The sequence below is a fragment of the Pararge aegeria genome, chromosome 9 (assembly GCF_905163445.1).
Source record: "Pararge aegeria chromosome 9, ilParAegt1.1, whole genome shotgun sequence".
Taxonomy (NCBI): Eukaryota; Metazoa; Arthropoda; class Insecta; order Lepidoptera; family Nymphalidae; genus Pararge; species Pararge aegeria.
The window spans coordinates 4,441,310-4,466,157 of NC_053188.1; the positions used below are offsets into that span (position 1 = coordinate 4,441,310).

The 24,848-nt window shown below is 37.1% G+C and overlaps 1 protein-coding gene across 4 annotated transcripts in view; it reads right to left on the reverse strand.

The window, feature by feature from the left end:
* The window catches only part of LOC120626422 (tachykinin-like peptides receptor 86C), a 73,039-nt gene that overhangs the window by 33,944 nt on the left and 14,247 nt on the right, over positions 1–24,848 (reverse strand). For 3 of the 4 annotated variants that reach the window (XM_039893947.1, XM_039893943.1, XM_039893944.1), the window contains exons 2-4: positions 21,863–22,058; positions 12,587–12,698; positions 2,829–2,930 (exon numbers count right to left, since the gene is read on the reverse strand). In XM_039893947.1, the coding sequence (XP_039749881.1) occupies positions 2,829–2,930; positions 12,587–12,698; positions 21,863–22,058 (410 nt within the window). Of the gene's footprint in view, positions 1–2,828; positions 2,931–12,586; positions 12,699–21,862; positions 22,059–24,848 lie in introns of those variants that run through there. The other variant, XM_039893946.1, reaches the window with a different exon arrangement.

Consider the following 24,848-nt stretch of genomic DNA (forward strand, 5'->3'; position numbering starts at 1 on the left):
ACGAAGTAATTAAATCCATGACTTTATAATACGGTTACAAACATACTGACTACAACGCCAATAAGGCAATTAAATACATTTTTTCGTTATTTTTATTAGAAAATTAGATCTAACTTACAAAAATAATATCAGAAAAATGTTCCCTTGTTGTAATGAACGTTCCGCTCAAAGCTGTGTTAGCTTAGTTTACCTACGCAGCGATAGATGGAGTCACAAGTTCTTTGTGTCGCGCTATCGTTTCGTTCAACTGAAACCTATATATACCCTGGCCGTTTTGACACAAGTTGATTTTGATGATGATAGTTTTTGGACATCATTCTTCTTTAATTAAAGATGGAATGATCAATTTGGTCGAAAAGACGATACTCGAGAGGTATTATTAAATTCTTGGAATTTTATAACCAAAAGACTAATGGTATAATGATTCCCGTCTTTGTGCAATATTTATCAATGATGATCCGCTTTTATGGATCGTAGCGTGATGTTATATCCCTCAAATATGTACCTACAACACCAAAAGATTTTTCCAATTCAAACCAGAAGTTTACAACAAATCTTAATAATATTAGTACGGATAAAATACGTAATGTAAGTTGTGTGTAAATAATGTGAAATACGTGGCTCTGACTTTTGCTCAATATTCAAATTTGCGAAGCGTACAAAATTCGGTGTCGGAAGTTTGAGGAGACAATGCAAGATTCATTGTCAGGGCATGCAAGTTCCAATTGTGATTACCTACGGTTAAAACAACAGATTTTAAGATAATACCTACTTGAAATTTAAAATAGAAAGGTCTGTCTGCATGTAAAAATAGATAATTTCATAAAACAAAAAACTTTTTTATTATACCGACTTACAATGTTATAATACTACCTAAACTCTGGTTTTCTATAAGTGTAGTGCGTAGGTACTTAGGTAGTAGAATACATGGCTAAACAAAAGGCTCAACAAACGCCACAAAGTTTATGCAATTTTATACCTTATTTTAATTTAAATAAGCCAGCATATTTGACTGGCAAGTCCTCATCGTAGCGCCAAGTATAAGATATGTATACCCAATTACCTACATAGACTTAATTTTTGCACTCGGGCATCTTCGTTATACTTCGTTAACATATACTGAGCCAGTGCTGCACAGATTTAGTACAGCAGGTACAGGAGTCGCTTTCGCATACCTCTGTATCGTCAAAGTAAAATGGACCTACTATCACTCTTTTTAGAGTAACAAATCCTGTACATCTGATTTCTACTTTACAAACGTTGTCAAAAGCGCCGGTACAGAATTGTTGGCAAATTTGAGCTTTACGTAAATACAAATAATATCCTTTTCACTCTAATGTTCAAGTATTACTATAGTAAGGATAAAAAATATTAGCTTTTCCCATATCTTTATCAACTCTCCGAGCATTGACGCAGAAGACCAGAAGTGCAAATAATATACGTAGGTACCTACGTGAAATAAACAGAGGTATACTTTTCCAATTCCCCTTTGCGTTCTTTTTTTGTTTTTTTTTTTGGTTCTCTAACAGCTTTACAGTGAAAAAAAAAGTAAATTTTGTATCTTGTCTATGCCAGCCGTGCGCCGAACTTGGGGCAGGGGCATTAATAAACGTCACGCACCTCCCGCCCCGGTCCCCGATCCCCGGTCCCCGGTCCCCGACCCGGCATCGTAGATACGTACCTACGCTCTTTCACAGACCCTACAAGTACGTCAGTCGCCTTCCTGGCGCAGTGCTGAGCGCTGCGGTCTTATACGTGGGGTGTTCCAGGTTCGATCCCCGGCTGGGATTATAAAGCCGTAAGCTCGTAACCCGTGGCTAGTTTTTTTTTTTATTTATTTATTTATCAAATAAAACAATTACGTTTAAATGGTTAGTATAAAAGCACCGAAAAAACCGCAGAGGTTTGTCCTCGGTGCCTATAAAATCCTATATTACTACCCTACTGAATAAGACGTGCCGCCAAGTGATTTAGCGTTCCGGTATATTGTCGCGTAGAAAGCGATTATGGCTCATAACTGCTATACGGTATACCCCTAACTAGTAGCCCGCTACCATCTTAGGTCGCATCGTACCAGCTGAGATTGTAATCAAGAGCTAGCTTGTAGTGAATTAAAAAATTAAAAAAAAAGTTAGTCACGTTAATTATATCCCCTATCAAGGGAATAGGGATATAAGTTTAGTTTAGTAAGACACATGCTGACGCGAACTTTTTTTTGAACGGGAAACAACATTTTGCGAAACTTTAACCGTTTACGCAGCACGCAGTGGAAGCTTTCAAAAGAAAATGAAAATTTGGAACATTCTTCATTGGTGCTATGCTTCTATTGGTCATGGCGTTTATAAATCCTTCCTCGATAAATAGGCTAGGCTGAAATAACTTTTCAAAGCGAACCATTAGTTACTGAGGTCATTGCGTTCAAGAAAACAAACTAACTCATCGACTTTATATCTGTTTGTTAAAGATAACACACATAATAAATTAAAAACACACGTAACTCTGCAAAGCTAGAGGTGCGTGCCGCGAATCGAACTCGGTTCCTCAGAAAGGGAAGCCGAAGCTATCTACCACCTACCTACCACTAGGCTATCACCGCTACCATAATTCAAATTGTGGGATATATTCAAATTTATGGGGCTTCCAATTTTACTACCGCAGGGCGCTGACTCTAAAATTACGCCACTGTCAATAATTATTACGTTACGTTTCGTTTCTTGCTCAAATATGTTAACATCTCTATACCGGTACTTTATTCCTTTGATGTACAATAAAAGAGTATTTTATTCTTTCATTCATTCATTCATTCTACCTATCTATCTATTACTCACCTGTCAAAAGATATCCCAGTGAGAGTAAACACGCTGGCTGCTACGGTCACGTTCGCAATAAAGTTGCTGAGCTGACAGTAGCGCACCCCGAACACCCAGTCGCTAGAAAAGGGATATAAGTTAATATTAACTGCTCTAACTTCTTCTTCTCTTGTCTTCTATAATTGACGGACAAAGAGCATGGGCCACCTGAGTGCCAAATGTGAGATTTTACCATTGATAATATTTTTATTTTACCTACGTTTAAGTAGGTATTGACGGTCACGCAGTGGGCGCATATTATGTATTGTAGGCGTCTTGCTTGAAATAATAAAGGATTCTTTTTTAAATATATAAATTATTAATTTAATTTTATGATGCTGTTTAAGTGTGAAATAATTATAAATATATAATAATTAAAATAGGGGTTCATTGTTTTTTTTAAGGTCTGATAGTAAGCTGTCAGGTGATTTCAAAAGATGAACTTCGGATTGAAAGAAAGATAGACGTAAGTTTGCTATTCCAGTATATAATATGTCGCTCACAATCCAGGATTACAAGTTCCATAGCAAATAATTAACTAAGACTCGATCAATAACAATTTAACTAAGATCCCAATGATCATTTTTAAATCATTAACTTTGGGAGGCTTCACTAGATGGCGCAATGAATCTACAAATGGCATCACTAGATGGCGCTAGCAACAAGTAACGCTTGGAAAGACTAAAAGCAAAAATTAATTTTTCTTTGGCATAATCCGAAATTAAGATCTTCTGTAACGCGCCGCAACGACGAGGTAATCTTAGCTACAGAGCTGCAAGAAAAGAGGAGGGAAACAGTGCGGGTTGAGAGGAAGAGGTCGCGGTGTCTGGGAAGCTAACTGGTTTGTAAGTCACGCGGTAGGGTTACCTGTGAGATTTGTTGAATTGGGACGTTAAGTGTTTGACTCAACACTTCTTTATTTTATTAATAACACAACACAGATTTTATAAAATTCGTATTACTTAGGTTTATGCTTTTGCTACATTTCTCTACTACACCGTGGCATCCTCAGGGGATATGTCTTCACAACGGACAATGGCTAAGACAAATTTCAAAAGATACCTATAAAAAATAGGTCGGTGCTAGTTTGAACTTTATCTGTGTAATCTTGCTTGGAATTTGAAAATATCCGACCAAATCCTTAGGGAAACTACTTATGTGCCTAGTTCAGAAATGTAAACCAACTAAAATCCACAAATCGCAGCCAGCACTATTTTCTAGTCAGTCATAGCAATATTCTAAATACAAAAATGCTGAAGGTTATGCTTAGCAAATTTTATGAAAAGATGAGAACCGAGAAGCCATACCTATACTTAGCTTTTGTATTATATTCAATAGACTTGATTAAACGAGAAAAACCTTACGAGTTAATTTAGATAATATTGATTTATTGTAACGAACGAAATGTTAGATTCAAATAAAGAACTCCAAAAAAACAAAGTATATTTACGATGAAAGCTAAAAAAACTACTAAATAGATATATCTTTTAATACAGTATAATGTCTCTGTCTCTACCATTATGGTATTAGTCATGACCGAGCTTGAAACGAACGTATCGCAAAATAATGCGTGACCAAAGTTCAGACATAATACTCTGGTAATAAATCGAATAAGCTCGACGGAGGAATTTTTCAGCTATTCCGGTACTAATCAACGTAAATAAATGCTTGTGCCCCTTTCTAACCTTTTCAAAGCGACCATATATAAAAAACGGAATTATGGACTAAACCTTAGAGTAAACATTTGTATTTAAATTAGCAGGGTGATTACTCATTGGTATCTACTATACACTACTTATTGTTGCATACACTTCTAGTATGAGCTTAACGTTTATTTGCTAAAAGTATAACTAACTAAGTATCTTTACAAGAGTAACAGTAGTTTAAACATAGCATCATGCTTTGTCTATTCAACTTGACTTCTGTAAATCTGTGGTAAACACTTCTTTTTAAAAAGACTAAAATTAAATAGCTAAATTTGATCAACATTTTAATATGTTGGCCGATATTCCAAAAACAGTAAAAATATAATCTTCAACATTTTTAAGAAGGTGAAAAGTAAAATGTAGGAAATTACAAGATGATTTCCTTGGTACAATATAAAAGGCATTACATTTTACTTGGCACCGCCTTACAAATGTTGTAGAAAATATTTATTACTTGCTTTTTAGATGTTATTCAAAGTCGGTTCCATTTTGTAAAAAAAAAAAAAATCTACAAAAACATTAAAAACAAAAAAAATAGAGTTTAATAAAATTAAAATAATTATAACCGGAAAAAAAACTGTTAAAACGCGATGTGAAATGGATGATTTGTGAATTGGGTAGCAAGGATTTATAGATGGTCAAGAAAATGAAAGTGTTGGGATTATAAAGTTTGAAAGAATCCTCTTCTAATCAAACCTATCCAGCGATAATGCTTTCATGTACATACAAATAACTTCCCTTGAAAAAATAGGATACTAAGCAAGCATAGAATAGTAAATAGTCTTTACAGTGGCTAACAATTCAGTATTAGAAATTTAAAGGTAGGTAAATTTCAGTGGGACGTGGGACGTGGGACGAGTTAAATGAGCACATTTAGAGGATTGAAGTTGGCATTTTAGGGGCAGTTCGCTTGCTGCATCGAATAAACCTCGTTCTATGAGTATTAGTATTTAACTCTCGTAGTTAGTATTTAACTTCATGCTAACTAGGTGTATTCAACGCTAGCATCCACGTTAACTATAGTTCGTTGGACGAACTCTTTAGATTTATAGTTATTATTAGCTTAAAACAGTGAGCTTAAAGTTGCGGTTGTAACATATGAAATCAATGGGTCCAGAGTACAGGTATATTTGACTAGAACGTGGGGGCTTTAATGATACTCATTTTCACCAGTTTAAGTCAAATTAAATTTGTCCTATGTTCGAGCAGAGTTTCCTCCTAGAAACACTTGTTATAAAATTAACTTCTAATCTTTCGTTAAAACCGCTAAGATACCGTTTACAAGATTGGCAAAAAAACAGTCCGAACATTAATAATATCCGAAATAACAATTTAAGATATATAAGTTTAATTATATATCTTAAAATATTATCTCTACGGGATCAAATGGGGAGAAATGGGTGATCCGTAGAAGAACCAGAGTTACCGACATAGCTCAGCGAGTTGCTAAGCTGAAGTGGAAATGGGCAGGGACATAGCTCGGAGAACCGATGGATGTTGAGGTTCCAAGGTGTTGGAGTGGCGACCCCGTACAGGTAAGCGCAGTGATGGTCGGCCCCCAACAAGGTGGACAGACGACATCAAACGAGTCGCTGGGAGCCGTTGGAAACAAGCGGCCCAGGACCGTGGATTTTGGAACTCTCTACAAAAGACCTACGTCCAGCAGTGGACTTCAATCGGTTGAAGTGCATTAGTTCATTATGCAATTTCTGCAGAATCTGTATGGTGTTATTTAATATTTCTTCAATGCAAATATTGAAGAAATATTAAATAACACCAAACAGATTCTGCTGCTTTTCCCTGAAGATTGCAAATTAAGCTTAATTTTCATAATATATCATGGAATTCCACAAATTAATGGATGCTTTAATCCAATGTTGCATCCTGAAGACGTACGAGTATAAAGAATCTTAAAATTACGAGAAATTCCAAAGAAAATACTAACGTTTTTTTATTCCACTACAAGATAGCCCTTGAGTGCAATCTCATCACTAGTACCTAAGTGATGATTCGGTCTAAAAGATGGAAACCTGTTGGGTTTGGCAGTTATAATAATGCATGCAGGGTGTTGATGAAGCTGCCCCGATTTTGTAGTGCATCAGAGAGTTTGCGGGAGTGCTTCTATGCCACAATGCGCAAAAGATGTAACCCCCTGGTGCGAAGGTTCCGGGGGAGCACCAACAGCATCCTGAAGATTATTGCTGGCAGATTGAATTGCAGGTATGTGAGTCACTGGTGTGCGATTAAAAATTGCTTGGAGCGGCTGTGATCCGCATGTTTAAATATTATGTATTATTATTTTTTATTATTTTTTATAATAACCAAAATATGAGCATTGATGCCTAGAATAAAAATTATTAATATTATTATTCAATTAAACTCACACCCCATCCATGTTACTACGCGATAACCATCGCACGTCTTTGTCGGTAGGGTAACAGGTCACGGCCGAAATCTCCCACGTGACCAGACCAGATAAAATGCAGAAATTATTAATTCCCGAATCACTGCACCAGGAAGTCCCTCAAACGACTACATACAACGAGTCTATCACTATAATGTGCAATAATAGGCTGCATAAACTAACTGGACAGTGTGTTTTTCACTTGAAAGAAGTCGTGTGTGAAAGCTAACATTAGCTAACAACTACAACTCAAAATCATACCAGGAAATCCGAGCAAAGTTTCACGGAAAACTAAGCCACTTAATTTACCCAAATCATAAAACTTTATGATGAGGGTTACTGAACAGCGGAGCGTGAGTTCCATCTACGAGTTAAAGCTGAAGAGTTTGTTTGTATACTCTAATTTCAAGAAAAATATCCCTGGGCTAGTGTTGTGCGCTGTGAGTGGTTCTGGTTTCGATTCCAAGCGGGGGCAATTTAAAGATTTATAATTTCTGAATTTGGTCTAGTCTGGTCTGGTGCGAGGCTTAGGCCGTGACTAGTTACCACCTTACCGATAAAGATGTGCCGCTAAGCGTTTAGTGTTCCGGTGCGGAGACGCGCATGTCGAATTTCGAGAAAGACCGGAGACGGCGATAGGTTACATTTTACAGCTTGCAAACATTGACAGAGTCGCGGCAACAGCTATTAAACTATATGTATTTTAGTATATATTTGAACATAGTGTTGAGGCTAATTTTTGGATTTAAATTACCTTTACAGCAATATCTTGCTATAAATAGAAACGTTTATTTGTCGCTTGGGGCTTGAAGTGTATGTTTTCATTAAACTTTATATTCGGCCGCTCGTGTAATACTTATAATACAAGGCGTAAAACTAGCTGTAAGAAACAATTATTAGGTGTATAGCTCTCCCACAGGAGTACGGATATGTTATTGTTTAAAAATAAATTGAGAAGATTTCTCTGGGGAAACTAAAGAAAAGGTTTATCGGTATTCTACAAGATGTATTTCGGATTATCTTTTCAGAAGGGTATACTTTTTAGAAGCCTACTGTGCGCAGTGTTCAATGCTTCAGTATATTAAGTGGAAGGTCCCCAGTTTGACCTACTACCAGTGGCGTCTATAGAACGTATGCACAAGGTTTTCAGATCAGATATAAAATGAAGAAAAACTCCAGTATAAGTTACAAATACTTGAGGGTAGGCTTTTTATAATTCTTACAATGCCTATCCTTAAGTTTTGTATAGCTCGTACTGGAGATTTTCTACATTTTATATCATCTGCATACCCTGTGCATACCCTCTATGCACACCACTGTCTACTATAGGGCTCGGATCTCCTCCCATAGTGAGAAGGAGTTGAATCGGAATAGTAAACGCTAAGCTATCACCACTTATATATATTAAACATTTATTATTACTTCAATAAACTTCACAAGCATTTGTAGAAAAACACGAGGATACTAAAAACCTCGGTTCTTATATACAAGCAATAAGGTCCTTAGCGCGAACTACGGAAAACAAAACAACATTGTATGTACAATCGAAATATTACCATATAAAACGGTTAAATGTATTACTCGTTTCATCTGCCACATATAAAATAGTTTCTCCTTTTTCACGCTCAGTACGCCCATTCCAAATCATTAAGGCCAATTGACATCATTCTAGTAGCATTAAAGTTTCGTTTTATTGCTAGCAGAGTAATGTTTTATTGCTAGCAGGGATTTTCAGGGTAATTGTCTTCCCTTATCCCCTAAGTGGAGTCAGCACAACATTTCCACACACCTTTCCACTCAGATGTATTAGCTGTCATAATAACTATCCACTCATTGAATTTGAATTTATAAACCATCTTTAACTGCCATATCCCTAACATATTAGCTCGCTACCACCCTAGACTGCAGCATCACGTATAATCCGGTGAGATTGCAGTCAAGAGTTAGCCTAAGCAAGCAAGGTCCTGCGATGGGTTGCCCTTCTTTTTTAGGCGATCATTTTCCACTTTGGTCCATCAATTATTACTATAAAAAAATATCCCGGCCATTATACCTTATCACTAACAAGTAACGCCTTTTTATATTCCTTAAATACTGAATCATCGGTAATCAAGCCTAGCACCAGAAATGACACAAGACTGTATTAAATAGCGGACAAGTATCAGGACCCCAAATAGGGAAAGCGCCAGGAGAATGATGATGAATCATCGGTAATCGTTACACAAACTCGTCGAACTGCTTTGATTTATGTTCAGTAGCTGGATTGGCAGTCTATGTTTTGATCGTGCGGGATTGAAAATTTTAAATATTACATCCAATCTGCTATTCCAGTCTGCTATTTCTGTTTGAAAATTTATTTATTTTTCATACCAGTCTAGTACTGGAAGGAGCTTAAATCTCACTATCGACTGGAATTATGTGAACCAAGATGTGTTTTATTTCCTTTCGATATCATATGAAAAATAAGTATGAAACAAGTTAGAAAGTCTTCTACAAAATAAGACTTCTATAGTCCAAACTTAGTTAGATATTTACTGAAGTAGAAATCTACTAAAGATGGAGAAATATCAAGGTATATTTAGACCTACTTTATATTTTTCTGAAATGTTTTCTCAGAAGATATCCTGAGACGTTCCTCGTTAATAGTTTTTTAACTGGCGCAGCGGTGAGCGCTGTGGTTTTAAGTTGGCGGTCCGGGTTCAATCCCCGGGCCAGGGGATTTTGGGAATTTTTAATTTCTAAATTTTCTCTGGTCTATTCTGGTGGGAGGCTTCCACTGTGGCTAGTTACCAGCAATAAAGCCGGCAAGTGATATAGCTTTCCGGTAAGATGTCGAGTGGAAACCGATTAGGGGTGTCAGCCAAATCTTCTAACATGTTGGAATGCCTGCTACCATCTCAGACTGAATAATCACGAGGTGAGATCGAATAGTAGTATAAACAAACAAAACCGGAGTAGGTATAAGGTACCCGTACCTACTAGCCGACGACTTTTTGCCTTTTTTTATTTAATTGCAAACCTTGGCTAGGTTTGCTAATTCTTGGATGCGGGACCGCTGGAAAGCTAGTCTGGAGGATGCCCTCTATGGCAAACGCACCATAGAGGCCATGCGCCCGGTCCTCGGCCAGTGGATTCGGCGGAAGCATGGTTCACTCTCATTCCGGCTCGTGCAGGTTATGACAGGCCCTGGCTGTTACGGTCATTACCTGCACCGTGTCGCGAGGAGGGAACCGACCCCGTCGTGTCATGAGTGCGGTGCTGCGGATGACACTGCGCAGCACACCCTCGAGGAGTGTCGCAGGTGGGATCCTCAGCGTCACACTCTGGTAGCGGAAATAGGCGGGGACCTCTCGCTGTCCAGTGTTGTATTTGCCATGCTGAGCAGCGACAGGTCTTGGGAAGCCGTGGTTGACTTTTGCGAAGAAGTTATCTCGCAGAAGGAGGCCGCGGAGCGGATGCATGAAGAAGCTGTAAACGCACATCCGCTCCGGCGTAGACGGGGGGGGGAAGGAGACGGCGGGAATATGCCGCACGTCTGCTTGCCCTGGGAGGCGGCGGGTAGTTATTGGGCTAGCTACCCGTCCCTATACGAGTCTCCCTGCTGTCTGAGGGGGGGGGTCAAGCTGTCCTAATCACCTCCTCCTTAGCGTAGTAGCCCTGGCAATCAGTTGGGGTTGTTGGTAGACGTCTGGGAAGTGTACAACGGGTTCCCCGGACGTCCAATAAAGCCAACGAGAGGGACATGCCGTGGGGGTTTTTAGTTCGGGTAAACGAGTCCCACATAACCTCTGTCCTGCCCAAAAGGACAGAGGTAGCCATAAAGCTTTTCCACCACGACAAAAAAAAAAAAAAAAAAAGTTTGCTAATTCTTGAGGAGTTCCAGTGGCCATCCCTGGTCTTAATCATCAGTTACACTTGACCAAATGTTGCTTTTCGAAATAAAATACAGAAATGACTTCAGAAATACTCAAATGGCTACAGGTGTATTTGAAGAGTTTACTCGATTCCTCAAAGATCTCTCGAATATATCTTTCCCAAACTGGAATAAGACTTGGGAGCACCTCTCAGGCATACCAAAGAAAAAAAAACGGTTGATAATTTGCGGAGTATTATGTTAACAAATATACAAAAAAAAAACAGTCTAATTGAGAACCTCATTTAGACTGTTTTTTTTTGTATATTTGTTAACATGCATTTTTTTAAAGTAGGTGAAAAAACAACTTCCTAAAGGTATATCAGACTTTTTATGATATTAATATTGAAGTATTGTTTTACTGTCAAATGTTTTAACTTCGTGTAAAACATATTCAAATTATAATCAATAAGAACGAATCAATAACTTTTAATAAGGAGTGGTTTTGTAAAAATTTTCAAAAGGCTATATCGTTTTATTCCTTTCAACTTAATACTTATTTCTTATTTAGGCAGAAGAGCTTTACCATACGATATTAAACTTCGTTCAATATCTCAATCGTTTAAGGGCAAAACTACCCGAATAATAGAATCTAGTTATCAAAGGTCATAAAATAGTAGTGCGCGTTCTGTTTTTAACCCCCGACGTAAAAACGACTGGGTGTTTGACGTGTCTATGTCTGTGTGTGTGTGACTGTCTGTGGCATCGTAGCGGCCCAACGGATGACCCAATTTTATTTTTAACTGTTTAATTGAAAGGTGTATTAGTTGGGAGTGTATTAGCTATGTTTGATGATAATCGGTCTAAGATGGCAGCCACAACAAAATGGCTTACCTATTACATATTTTTTTACAGCTCTCTAAAAAGAAACCCGGGTACTTTAAATTCTTATTTTTTGCATATATAGCATACGTTAAGGATAAGGTATTTTCGCGCTTAATTTCATTTTGTACAATGAACTTGAACATTGTACAGTTAAACTTCTGCGAGTATTGTCATATCAACCTTTAGTAGCTTCACTTTTGCACATTCTAAGATCAGATTTTCTCAGACTCCATTTTGCGTAATTTTACTGTTTTCTGTGATGACGGTATTTCAAATTTAGATACTATCTAAAAGGAAATAATGTGAACGCCAGAGATCGCGTAACGCATTTCGGATTTTTTTGTTAAATTACTGAGACAGCGCCTTTGATATTAATTAGAATAATATGATTTTAATTTATTTAACGTACATTATTATAATATAAAAATTAAAAAACTTCGTTGTTTAAAGTGGAACAATTCCGTTATAAACGATATAAGTAGTTTAAACGCTCAAAAGGGATTTTTTTTGTTTTTCAACATTTTTCATTGATGCTGCCGCTCATATTAGTCTTAGCGTTATGTTATATTATGTACTTTTCAAAATTCATTTATTTCAAGTAGGCCTATTTTATAAGCACTTTTGAAACGTCAAGTAGGTATGTCTGTTTGTAGTGACTCTACCGCCGGTTCGGAAAGCAGAATATTGCATTCCTCGATATATGAACTGTTCATGGCAAAAGAAGTTTTCAATGCAAACCTGTAGTTCCTTAGATAAGCTTGTTCAGCCAAACAAGCAAGCTCTTCATTTTTATAATATTAGTATTGATAAACGAGAAACGAATCGATTTTTTTAGCACAATCAGATATTTCTTAGATAACAAATAAATAATGGCTGAATTTTAGCATACCTGTGCAGCATGTAGATAAAGTTGAACAGGCAATTGAGCGATGCCATCATCAGATCAGCGAAGGAGAGGTTCACCAGAAAATAGTTCGTCACCGTCCGCATGCGTCGATGAGCTATAAAAAAACCAGATGTTAATTTCTCATTTCATACATTATTTTGATCTCAACTCCATTCTCACTGATATGATAAATGATGAACTTCTTAACAATACGGTAAAACTTCTTTGAAGTTACCGGCTCATCATCATCAGGATGAACCCAGTGATAGCCTAGTGGTTGTAGCTTCGGCTTCACTTTCGGGGGTATAAGTTCGAATCCCAGCACGCACCCTAAGTTATGTACGTTTTAACTATAAAAAACTAATATCACTTGCTTCAACGTTGAAAGAAAACATCGTGAGGAAACCGGCATGGCTGAGAGTTCTACAGAAAGGTAAGAACTGGCCCTGGTGGTAGACTACGGCCCTTCTCATTGTGGGAGGAGACCCGTGCCCTGTAGTGGGCCGGTAATGGGTCGATATGATGACTTACTTGGGTTGGTCATGCAGCCTACTGACTGTATGATTCAGCCAAGTGGTAATATCTTCGCTATAGCAAGGATGTCAGTGGCTAGATCCATAAAATTTGCATGCCAGTAGAACTAATTAACGAATTCTATGAAAATGTTTACGCATTTTTTTATTGAATTCGTTAATCAACTATGTCTGCTAAAAATCACATTATAAAATCACGTTTCTGCTCAATTTTGAAAGCTTTCATACAAACTAATTGAAGCTCAATGTATTTCCAATTTGACGAAAAATTTTACAATTTGTTTTGTTAAAATATGTTTTGGGAGACACAATGGATCGAGTAACACAAAGAATGCGTGAAATTAAAAACGCCGCTATTTTTGGATTTCACTCAGTTTTCGATAAAAGTTTTACCAGAGATTTTAACGTTAACTGATATATTGGCGGAAACCAACAATTTTCATTGTAACGAAACCAAAGCGAATATTAACTTTAGACTTTTAATACAATCGCATTATGGCGTTTCATTTGCAAGCACATTTATATTTTTAACAGACTTCAAAAAGGAGGCGGTCCCCTTTTTTTGTTTTTAAAGGGCATACTTTCCAATGGGACCACCATTTAAATTTTATCGAAAACGGTCGAGCTCTTATTAAAAAGTCAACAATAATGTAACCCAAAGTAGCAAATTTTGGCATATAAAATTAAATAATAATTTGGCATATTAAATTTTATCATTAGTAGGCGTGCGCTGAGAAAAGTATTAATGATAAATAAAACATATGTGAATGATTGAAGTACTCATCATTACCTACAAAAAAGTCCGCGAGCGAATATATCTATCATATTAAGGTCACAATAGTAAGGTAGCGTTTGTGTTCTTAAATTTAGTTAGATCGCCGGTAGGAACAAGTATTTTTTTGCTTTTAATTCCTGGGCGTATGTTGAAGTGGTTTTTCTTTTAATTTATTAAAACCACAATATATGAGGACAACTTAATTATTATCGCTATTTTGAAAGTACTTGAAAGTATAGTCCTAAGGTATTTAAAATAGGAATTCGGAACGTACCACTGCCCTCTTACTAGTGTTTTAACAGTTACGACCTCCGTGGCGCAGTGGTGAGCGTGTGGATGTGGTCTTTTAAGTGGCAGGGCTCAGGTTCATTATCCGACAGGGGCAATTAAGAAATTTATAAATTTCTGAATTTTTTCTGGCCTGGTCTGGCTCAGCTATTACTAGTTACCACCCTACCGATAAACACGTGCCGCCAAGTGATACCGCGTGAAAATCGATTAGGGGTACGGGTTTAATGTAGCTGCCATGCCCCTAAAACAGCCTAGCCTAGTACGGGTAGCATGGGCAGAAGACAATTATCTCCCCGAGGAAGGATAACTTCACTAATGTATCTTCTCCCACAGCTTTATCAACTCTCGAAGCATTGGCGCACAAGTGGAAATAATATCCAAATAATATATGTGTTATAATTAACGAGGCGAAAATTTTTTGGATTCCATGTTTCCGGGTACGTTAATTATATCCCCTGTAAGGAGATATAATTTTTATCTCCTGCCTGTGCGAGCCCTGCTGGTATTTTAGACTGCGTCATCACTTACCACCCCTTAAACCACCTTAATGTGCCTTTTTTTAATAGTTATAATTGACGGGCCAAGCAGGTGGCAAGGTGTAAACATAGAAACACTTTACAGGGCATGCAAAAAACAAGTCCTGCAACATGACGTCCTGTGTCCATCAATTTGAGGCGTAGGTGTTAAGGCTCATGTGCCTGTGATTACGTCAAAAATTCTAAAAAATTCAAAATTCATTTATTTCAGGTAGGCCTAATTAATAAGCACTTTTGAAACGTCAAGTCAGTCTGGTTGTAGCGACTCTACCACCGGTTCGGAAGGCAGATTCCACTGACAAGAGCCGGCAAGAAACTCAACAGAAACGAAGCAGATTGCTCTTTTCCAACATCATTTTAAAGTTTAACAATTTTTAGAATTTATCTGTTTTGTGAGAAATGAGAGCGCAGTGGCCTGCTTCCAAGCAGCCTTGTTGTTCAGGAATTCATCAATCGTGTAGTAGCCACGATTTGTTAATGCAAGTTAGAAGATACCTTAATATAATAAAAAATCTGTAGCGTAGATACGGAAACTCAATGAGTTTTATAGCCACAGAAACGGTAACGTGCGTGATTCAAGGACGACCGTGCAAGGAATAGTCGGGTTGAGAGCAAACACGTGCTGCTAAATCCCGCCGGAACAAACTTGGTGAGTCTAAACTTAGAATATTTCCAAGTAAGAGGTAGTTATTACTTTATAACTTCATATCTACTTTCTTTAAAACTGGGGCTGTAACTTTTAAAGTACGAGTTAAAATCTGTCGATTATCTATAGCATTATAAAATGTTGGTTTTACTTTAATTGCGTCAAAAAGCGAGATATTATAATTAATATTTCAATGGGTAAAAATAACCTTTGTAGATTTTTTTTTATTAACGATAGGCCAGCGTTTGACGACAATCAAGCCCGTTAGAAAGCAATGATGAGGTCTAGGTTGGAGCACGCTTGCCTAGAAAAAGCCTATTCACTCTAGCCTTGAAGGTACTCAAATTATATGTGGCAGGAAACACAGTTGCCGGGAGGGCGTTCCACATCTTAGCGGCACGTATCAGAAACGTGGATAAAAAACGTTTCGTGCGTGTTGATGGAATATCAACCATATAAGGATGCCACCGCTCACGGTGTCTCGCTGTTCTGTGGTAGAACGGGGAAGGAGGAACAAGATTGTGAAGTTCCTGTGCACACTCACCGAAGTATATCCGCTAAAAAACCGATAAACAGGCAACATTGCGTCGGTGTTGGAGACTATGTAGTTTCGCCTGTGTTAACGAATAAAATACATTTCAACTTATTAATGTTTATGTTTAAAAATTAATGTTTCTGTATTAAATAAAGGCCGCATTTCTCCGTAAAATAAATAGTCAGTAACTGTTAAGACTTAACCGGTTCGTATTGTTTATTTTACTCTGAAAAACAACGTTATTATTTCAATCAAAAAGTTATTATTTCAATTAGAGCAGCAATACGAAGTTTTTGAATAACAAAAAAATATTGAAGGCAGTTTTGAGTATTTATAACCTTCTTAGGTTTGAAATTAATAATTTAATACGAAATCTTCTGATCAAAGATCTCACTTATGAGTTATACCTTTATTTTAGCTAAGATTATCCATAGGTGCGAAAGTAATTCTGTGATCTGAAGATTTGATATTTGGAATAGATTCATTGTTAATTTCGAGCATTAGTCTTGTTACATAACTTATTTATAAAATAAAATACATTTATCTTTGTTATGTTTAGGTCTTCATGACATATAAATATTGCATTATAACAGAATAGTCTTTTTAAGCTCGTTAAATAAACTCTTATTATAAAAAATTACGCATTAACATTTTAAATTTTATCCATACTTGACAGCTTGTTAAAATTAAACCTTAGTGATATAGGTGTGTTTCATACCATCTTGTCTTCCCGAACTTCAGGGGAAGCCAAAATGATATATGGTTTTTATAGAAGTAGTTATTCATAAGTTGTACAAGAATAGAATAAGGTACGATAGGGCTGACATATTTTTGTAAAATGAAAGCCCTTTAATCAATAAGAATTGAAAAAACTTAGAATGCAAGTTGCGTTGACCCGGGGAAGTACCTACATGCATGTAATTACAGGAATATGAGGCTCGCCTCTACAACTACGCCTTTTAGACCGAATCACAGAAATACTGTTTGGCGGCATCCTTATTGATGCCTTTTCATACTCGTTTTCGAGCGACTGTGGAATTTTCCGCTGTAAAAAGTTGCCTGTATATATATTCATGCTTGTTTTGAAATATAAAACAGTAAAAACATCAATCAATCACAGTAAAATCCCTACCCTACCTTACTAATATTATAAATGTCAATGTAAGTTTGTTTGTTACGCTTTCACGCAAAAACTACTTAACCGGTCCTCATGAAACTTTGTACACATATTCTTGGAAGTGTTAGAAGTAATATAGGATACTTTTTATCCCGACGTTAAGTTCGGTGCCTTTGGGAGAGGGGATGAAATTTTTTGACGATTTTACACCGTAACTCCGACAAATTATAACCGATTTCAATAATTATTTTTGTACCATAGAGGTTATAATATGTGTTTAATTTTGCCCAAACTTTGTGTAGATCTGAGGAATGTGGTTGGAGGACAGAACTCCTCAGCAGACAGTAGCAAACCCCTCATTTAGCGATACTTTAAATTTTTTTAGAACTACAACTAAATTGAATGCCACATCAAAAAAACAACCTATATAATATTAATTACTTTAATGTATGAATCGACACGTTCCGATCAATCCCTCAAAGTGCATTTCCCGAACATTTTTCTGTTTACAAGATATCAATGGGCGGAATATCTTTGCCGCTAGAGTCTGAGCTATGAATACAAGACAGTTATATCCCTAATGCATCTGTATTCAAGTAATCTACCCACACAATATCATACATGTTTATAGTTTTGAAACAGTATTTTTTATTTACCTACTGTTCAAAAATAACTTACATTTATTTTGTAGTAAACGCGAAAGTTTATGATGATGTTTGGGTATGTTAATTTTAGGATGTAATGGAAATTGACACAATATGTCCTAGCAATATTTTGGATACCTTTTATCCCGGGATGCCTAAAGCCACGCGGATTAAGTAGAGTGTAAAAGCTGGTAACATAATATATATCTACGAGTATATACCTACCTATATACCTACCCTTTACAATGTTTGCGCGAAACCAGATTCTAACCCTATTTCTGTCCCACAGCTAGGTCTGGCTAAGCTCTCATAGAGAGAGATTAGAACTCTCTTAACGATGATCTAATGAGTATGATGGGCTTAAAATACAGTTATAATACGTTAATGTTAAATGGTATAATGCTCTCCTCAGCACGGGGAATCATCCGGCCTATTTCCGCTTTTATTTTTTTATAGTTGTAATTGACGGACCAATAATATGGCCCACCTGATGTACTGGAAAGCCATCGACTATAAACAGAGCATCACTTTACAGGGCACTCAGGGCACAAGTCCTGTCACATGCCGCCCTTTTTTCATCAATTTAAGGCTGTATGGAATATTTGTAATATTTGTATAACGTATTAAAGTTCTAACACTGAAAGTATGCACGTATGCCACTTACCGGTCGATGCAGGATTCTCCTATTTGGGGTTCCACGCTCCTGGCTCCATAGGTCTCATCGGGGGTTTTAAGTATAGATGCTGGCAGCGATAGTCGAAGATAGTGGATGATAAGAAAGTGTTGAAGACCCGAATTAACAAGGACGTGCGCGCTGCGCCGTGTTGTACGTTAGCGAGAATAGTCCGAAAGCGAATGACATTTGAAATTTGATAGGTAGGTGGCGCTAGCGAACGTTTGGAATCGTGACATTTACATTCCTTTTTCAGTGTTAAATAATAAAACAGATAATAATAAATTAATATAAATAAAAATAAAAATAAAGTATTTATGCTTGCACTTGAACGTACAGTACGCGCGGCGAGAGTTTGGCTTTGACCGTTATTGCGCAGAAATCAGAAATTGGGTATCAACGGGCAATTAGCGGGGTGTGGGGCGGGTGTGTAGGCGCACGCGGTGCTCTGATTGGCGCTCCAGTCGTTCCCTGCCTCTCGCCTCGATACGACGTACCGCGCACTCCTGTTGTACAATCACGTTCACAAGTGAATTGCTATTTTCGTTAATTGTTTATTGTTGTCGATTGTTATTATTTGTTGAGTTTGTTTGTTTAAGTTTGTCAGTTAAGTTTTTTTTGTTAAATATTAAAAAGTGATTTGAAAATGCGTAAAAAAAACATTGTTTTAAAAAGGCAAGCACGGAAAATGATATATGACGTGAATTGCTTTTTAAAGAAAGAAGCTGACGAATGTGTCGATTCATTGAAGCAAATTCGAAGTCAGATTGAGGAAGTTGCTTCTTTACTCAGTCAGTCGGAGAATAACCAAACTATACAGACTATGCAGGTAATGAAAACGGAAACTGTTTCTAAATTAAATTGTGTAGTCAGTAAATTAGCTAAAATTCAAAAACGGACATCGGAGGCCACTATGACTTCAATTGGAACTGTAAAAAATATCGCAAATCAAGCCAAGAGTTCCGATTTGCTAATTACTTTCAGAACACCTGGAAAAAAACGTCCCAGAGCTAAACCAGTTACGAATATTGATAATTTTGACCAAGGTATTATAAAAAGATGTATACACAATTTTCACAAGACGAATAATAAACTTCCCACCATTGGGAAACTAAAAAAGAAACTTGAGGAAGATATAAACTTTAAAGGGTCAGAAACAAGTCTTCGTGTAATTGTAAAGGAGTTAGGATTTCGCTGGAAAAAAACAGAAAACAACCGTAAATTACTAATAGAAACATCGAATATCCGATTACAACGCATTGAATATTTAAGTAAAATAAGAAAATATCGACAAGAAGGAAGACCCATTGTTTACACAGATGAATCCTACGTAGATTCATCGCACTCAACAACCAAAGCCTGGAGCGATGGCCCTACGGAAGGACTAAAAAAACCCATTTCTAAAGGAGAACGAGTCGTGATAGTCCACGCAGGATCTGAAGCTGGGTTTATACCAAATGCTTTATTAACTTTTAAAGCCGGCACCAAAACAGGGGACTATCACGACAACATGAATTACGGGAATTATGAAAAATGGCTTAGGACACAATTAATTCCCAACCTACCACCCAATTCTGTAGTGGTTGTCGACAACGCTTCATACCACAATAAACAATGGGATTTAGCACCGTCCTCCAATACCAAAAAGCCGATATGCAGAATTGGCTAACTGATAAAGGCATACAATATGATTCAACAATGCTCAAGCCACAATTGTACAACTTGATAAAAGCTAATAAAGAAAGATTTAAAACTTTTTCAATAGATCAAATTTTAGCAGAAGCAAACCATAGCATATTGAGATTACCGCCTTACCATCCAGACCTCAACCCCATAGAAATGGCATGGGCTACTATTAAACAATATGTAGCTAGCAAAAATGGAATTTACAAGAATGTACCAAACTTATCAAAGAAAAAGTATCCTTAATGGGTGCCCAGGAATGGGGAAAAATATGTAAAAAGGTAAAAGATATAGAAGAAGAGTACGTCAAGAGTGACCATGTAGTTGATTTACTTACCGAGCAATTTATAATTCGCGTCGATGATAGTTCCGAAGTCGATGATTCTGATGATGGTTATGAAGATGATGATGATGACAACTGCAACCGAGGAAGCCCTGAACCCGGACCCTCAACAAGCAAAAGACGTTGCACAATTTCGTGTCGCGGCAGCACCACTGGACCATGCGGTGATTTCATAGAAGGCGTTAAACTTTTAACTGATTCAGAATCTGAATAGCACTGCTGCTAAGACTTTTTTTTAATGTTAACTTTTGTATTTAATAATTATTTTAAGTTTTCTTTTGTTTGTGTGTACCAATTTAACATGTATCTTGGAATAAATAATTTTATTAAAAAACAATTATTTAGCATTTTCATCGCTGTCTCTGTAAACTTTAAAAGGAAATAAACATTTTATATAAGTAATCAATAGTTTTAATAAATGAAGAAGTTTATCTATTTCGTATTATTTTCTAGCATTATTACCACTGTTCATGAATTTTGACCCACTCAAATATCCAACCTGGTACATAAAAAAGGAAAAGTATTGTGTGCGTGACAGTACCCATGCGCAGTAATCCCCTCCACCCGAAGGTCAAAGCCAAACTCTCGCCGCGCGTACTGTATACGGAACAGAGGCGTAGGTGTTAAGCCTCATTTTCCTGTGATTACATCGGCATTCACGCCCTGAGCCGGAACACAGCATTGCAACAATACTACTTAGCAGCAGAAATAAGCATGTAACAGTACTTCCCCTTCGAGCTCTGCCACAAAAATATCTGCTACTACAAAACTTAGAATGCAAGTTGCGTTGACCCTGGGAAGTCCTATAGCTAACAGTTCTGGCCCGACTCGGGCATTACAGTTCGAGACCTTGCCTTTGATCTATATATATAAAAGAGAAAGTTTGTGGGTATGTTCCGTATAGGCTCCGAAACGGTTGAACCGATTTCAATGAAACTTTCAGGGAATCTCCGGATTGACCTGGCAAGTAATCCTGTCAAGTTTGGTGACGATCGGAGCACTCCTATTTTGAACTGTCAAACTGTCAAATACAGCTTTTATTTACTATGATGATATTCTATTGTTGGGTGTACATGGGTGTAGATAATGATCTTCACCCGCTCGAGAAGTGAATAGAAGAGAAATAAATGATTTAATATATTATGAGACTTAAATTAAAAATTTAATGATGTAAGTTTATTGTATATATAAAATAAAGCAAAATCTAGCCCGTCGACGCGGGCTGGGTACGCTACTATATTATGAAAATTAAGCTTAATTTGCTATACTCCGCGAACAGCAGCAGAATCTGTATGGTGTAATTTATAATAACTTCAATCCGTATACTCCACACCAAAAAGATCCTCGGCAATGTACCCTCTACGCACGTTTCGCTCCGAAACCGGAGCATCCTCAGGAGATGTTGACTTTACAATGAATAATTGTTAAGTGACCTTGTCTTTGATCCAAATTACTATTTGAATGATGATGCAGGATACATAAACAATTAATTCGTATACTTACCCGTAACAATCCATATAACAATAGCGTTCCCGCCAATAGCAACAGTCAGCATGGCAGCGAAGAGGCAGACCCAGGAGTTGTGAGCCCACACTGGCATTATCGACGAGGTAGGCGACGCGGTAGGCTTCTTGGGCACTAGAACCGTCGCGGCGGCGAGTAAACTACGATTGAAATCCATTTCCCAAGTGTATATGACCTGTGGATGAAATAGCTACATTATTTATGGAAAGGAACAGACTTGGTTTTGGAATATCGCGATTGATCGTGTGGGAAAAGCCTTTTTATGACCTCCCTGACGCAACTCGAGTTCGATTCCCAGCAGGGGCAATTTCAGATTTTATAATTTATGAATTTTATATGATCTGGTCTGGTGGGAGGCTTTGGCTGTGGCTGGTTGCCACCCTACCGACAAAGACGTGCCGGTAAGCGATTTGGTGTTCTGGTGCGTTGTCGCGTAGGAACCGATTAGGGGTATGACTCTCATACTCCCTAACAGGGTAGCCCACCACCAAAATAGACTGCTTCATCACTTACCAACACAGGTGACATTGCATTCGAGGGCGAACTTGTAGTGGAATTTAAAAAATATGCTTTTTGGTATGGGCGGTATCCCTATATTGTTTAAAGCCAACATCTTATGTTTTACATAATTTGGTCTTTTGTACAAAGTGTGTAAACAGTGCGTGCATTGTGAGTAGCCTTTGCTTTCGAAACAAGCTGGCTAACTTTAGTCATTGGACATTCATTGTATAATAACTCAGAGTCACTCAGCGGGTGATAGAAAGAGATAAGTTCGGAATACGTGACGTGATAATGATAAAGGCGGGTAAGAATACACCACACAGATTTTCGTAATGTCGTTGATTGTGCAGGTGATTCTCTGGAACTGCTTTTATACCTACTAATGCGGACAGTGCCAGCAAGGAACTCAGCAGTTGTTCTTTTTATAGTTTAACTAACTATAAAAAGAACAACTGCTGAGTTCCTTGCTGGCATCATGGTAGAGTCTGCCTTCCGAACCAGGGTTAGAGTCACGAATAGCAGACAGACTTGTCGTTTCAAACGAGCTTATAGGACAGGTCTACTTGAAATAAGTGCATTTGGAATTTTCAGTTTAGATTTTAGTTTGAATTTTACATCTACGTTATTCAACAATTTAAATATTTTTCTATCTGCTAAAGTATGAGAATTGCAACAAATCGGATCTAAAGTAACCAAAATAGAATTTAAGCTCAAACGTATTTATCCTAATCCTTCGAATTCAAATAAGTAATATCTAGGGAGATAGCAATTTCGGTATATGATTAGTTTATTATTGGAAGTTATGAGTAATAGGTTTAAGCTCTTGAGTGAGGTAAAAGGGTGGTAAGGTTAACGGCTCGGTCACTGATTAGGTATATCTTTATCTATACATAACTATACTATCTTTACATAGTAGTGTTTTATACTATCTTTACATAGTATAAAACACAGTCGCTCTCCCTGTTTGTAAGCTTTAGATCTTTTAAACAATGCAACCAATTCTAATTCAGTTTTCAGCGATAGTTATAATGATTTAAGACGATGGTTTATATGCAGTAAACATGCATATTATACCAAAGAAAAGAAATGATATATTACTAGCTGTTGCCCGCGACTTTGTCTGCGTTTGATTTTGTTTTTTGATGTGGCATTAAATTTAGTTGTAGATCTAAAAATATTTAAAGTATTCAGTATCGCTAAGCCTTAAATGAGGGGTTTGCTTCTGTCCGCTGAGGAGTTCTGTCCTCTATCTCCAACCACAGTTTGGGCAAAATTAAACACATATTTAAATCGGTTATAATTTGTCGGACTTATTGTGTAAAATCGTCAAATACTCATCCCCTCTCCCAAATGAACCGAGCTTAATGTCGGGATAAAAAGTATCCTATACTAATTCTAACACTTCCAAGAATATGTCTACAAAGCTTCATGAGGATCGGTGAAGTAGTTTTTGCGTGAAAGCGTAACAAACAAACTTACATTGACATTTATAATATAAGTAGGGATAGATATAGATAGATAGATAGATAGATAGATAGATATAATAAATAAATAAATAAATATAATAAAAATTCGATTTTAGTCTCCTGCCTGTGCTAAAATGACAGGGCATTTTATAATAAGGAATAGCGAACATGACGGCATAACATATATGTATATACCTATACGCGATGCTAGCCTAGTGGTTAGAGCTGCGGCCTCTCTTTGGGGGGGACCGAGTTCGATCCCTGGCATTCACTGCTATATTTTCCGAATTATGTGCTTTTTTAATTTACTTTATACACTTGCTTTACGATCACTCGTGTACGTAAGAAACCTGAACGTCTGAGAGTTTTCCTAAAGCGTGTAAAGTCTACCATCCGCATTTAGTGGTAGTACTTTCCCGGACGAGATCGGTCACCAAAAGCTCTATTACTAATTGCCTACATACCATTTATTTATAAGGTTGCAGGCCAGCATGGCTAGCCATTGTTGTCGTAGGAGCGATGGTCATTTATAGTCTACTCTGAAGAGAAGAAACGGCGTTCTTCTTTTACCTCACCCTAAGAGAGTCTTCTCCTTGCACTCACTTCTATAAGCCGTCATATCTATCTATCTATACATAGCTCCTTTAATATACATATTCCTATTCCATCCATCTCTTCTTTGTTGTTTGACATTCTTCTGATAACATAATTTTTTCTTCTCTCCGCATTTCAAGTCCATATCATATTTTCTCTCACCAACGCTACATTAAAAGCTATCAAAGTTAAAATTTAAACATTTAATTCGAGAATATTATCAGGCATATGTTTTCAAATTAGTTAATTACCGATAATGATATTATAGAACTGTATGTAATTGGATTAATTTTATCCACGTGCGGCATGTTATGAAATAATTATTTCAAAATTTCTGACACCACGTTCCGATAATTAACTGCTATTAGAAATAATTATTCATGTTTAGAACTTTTCTTGTTATA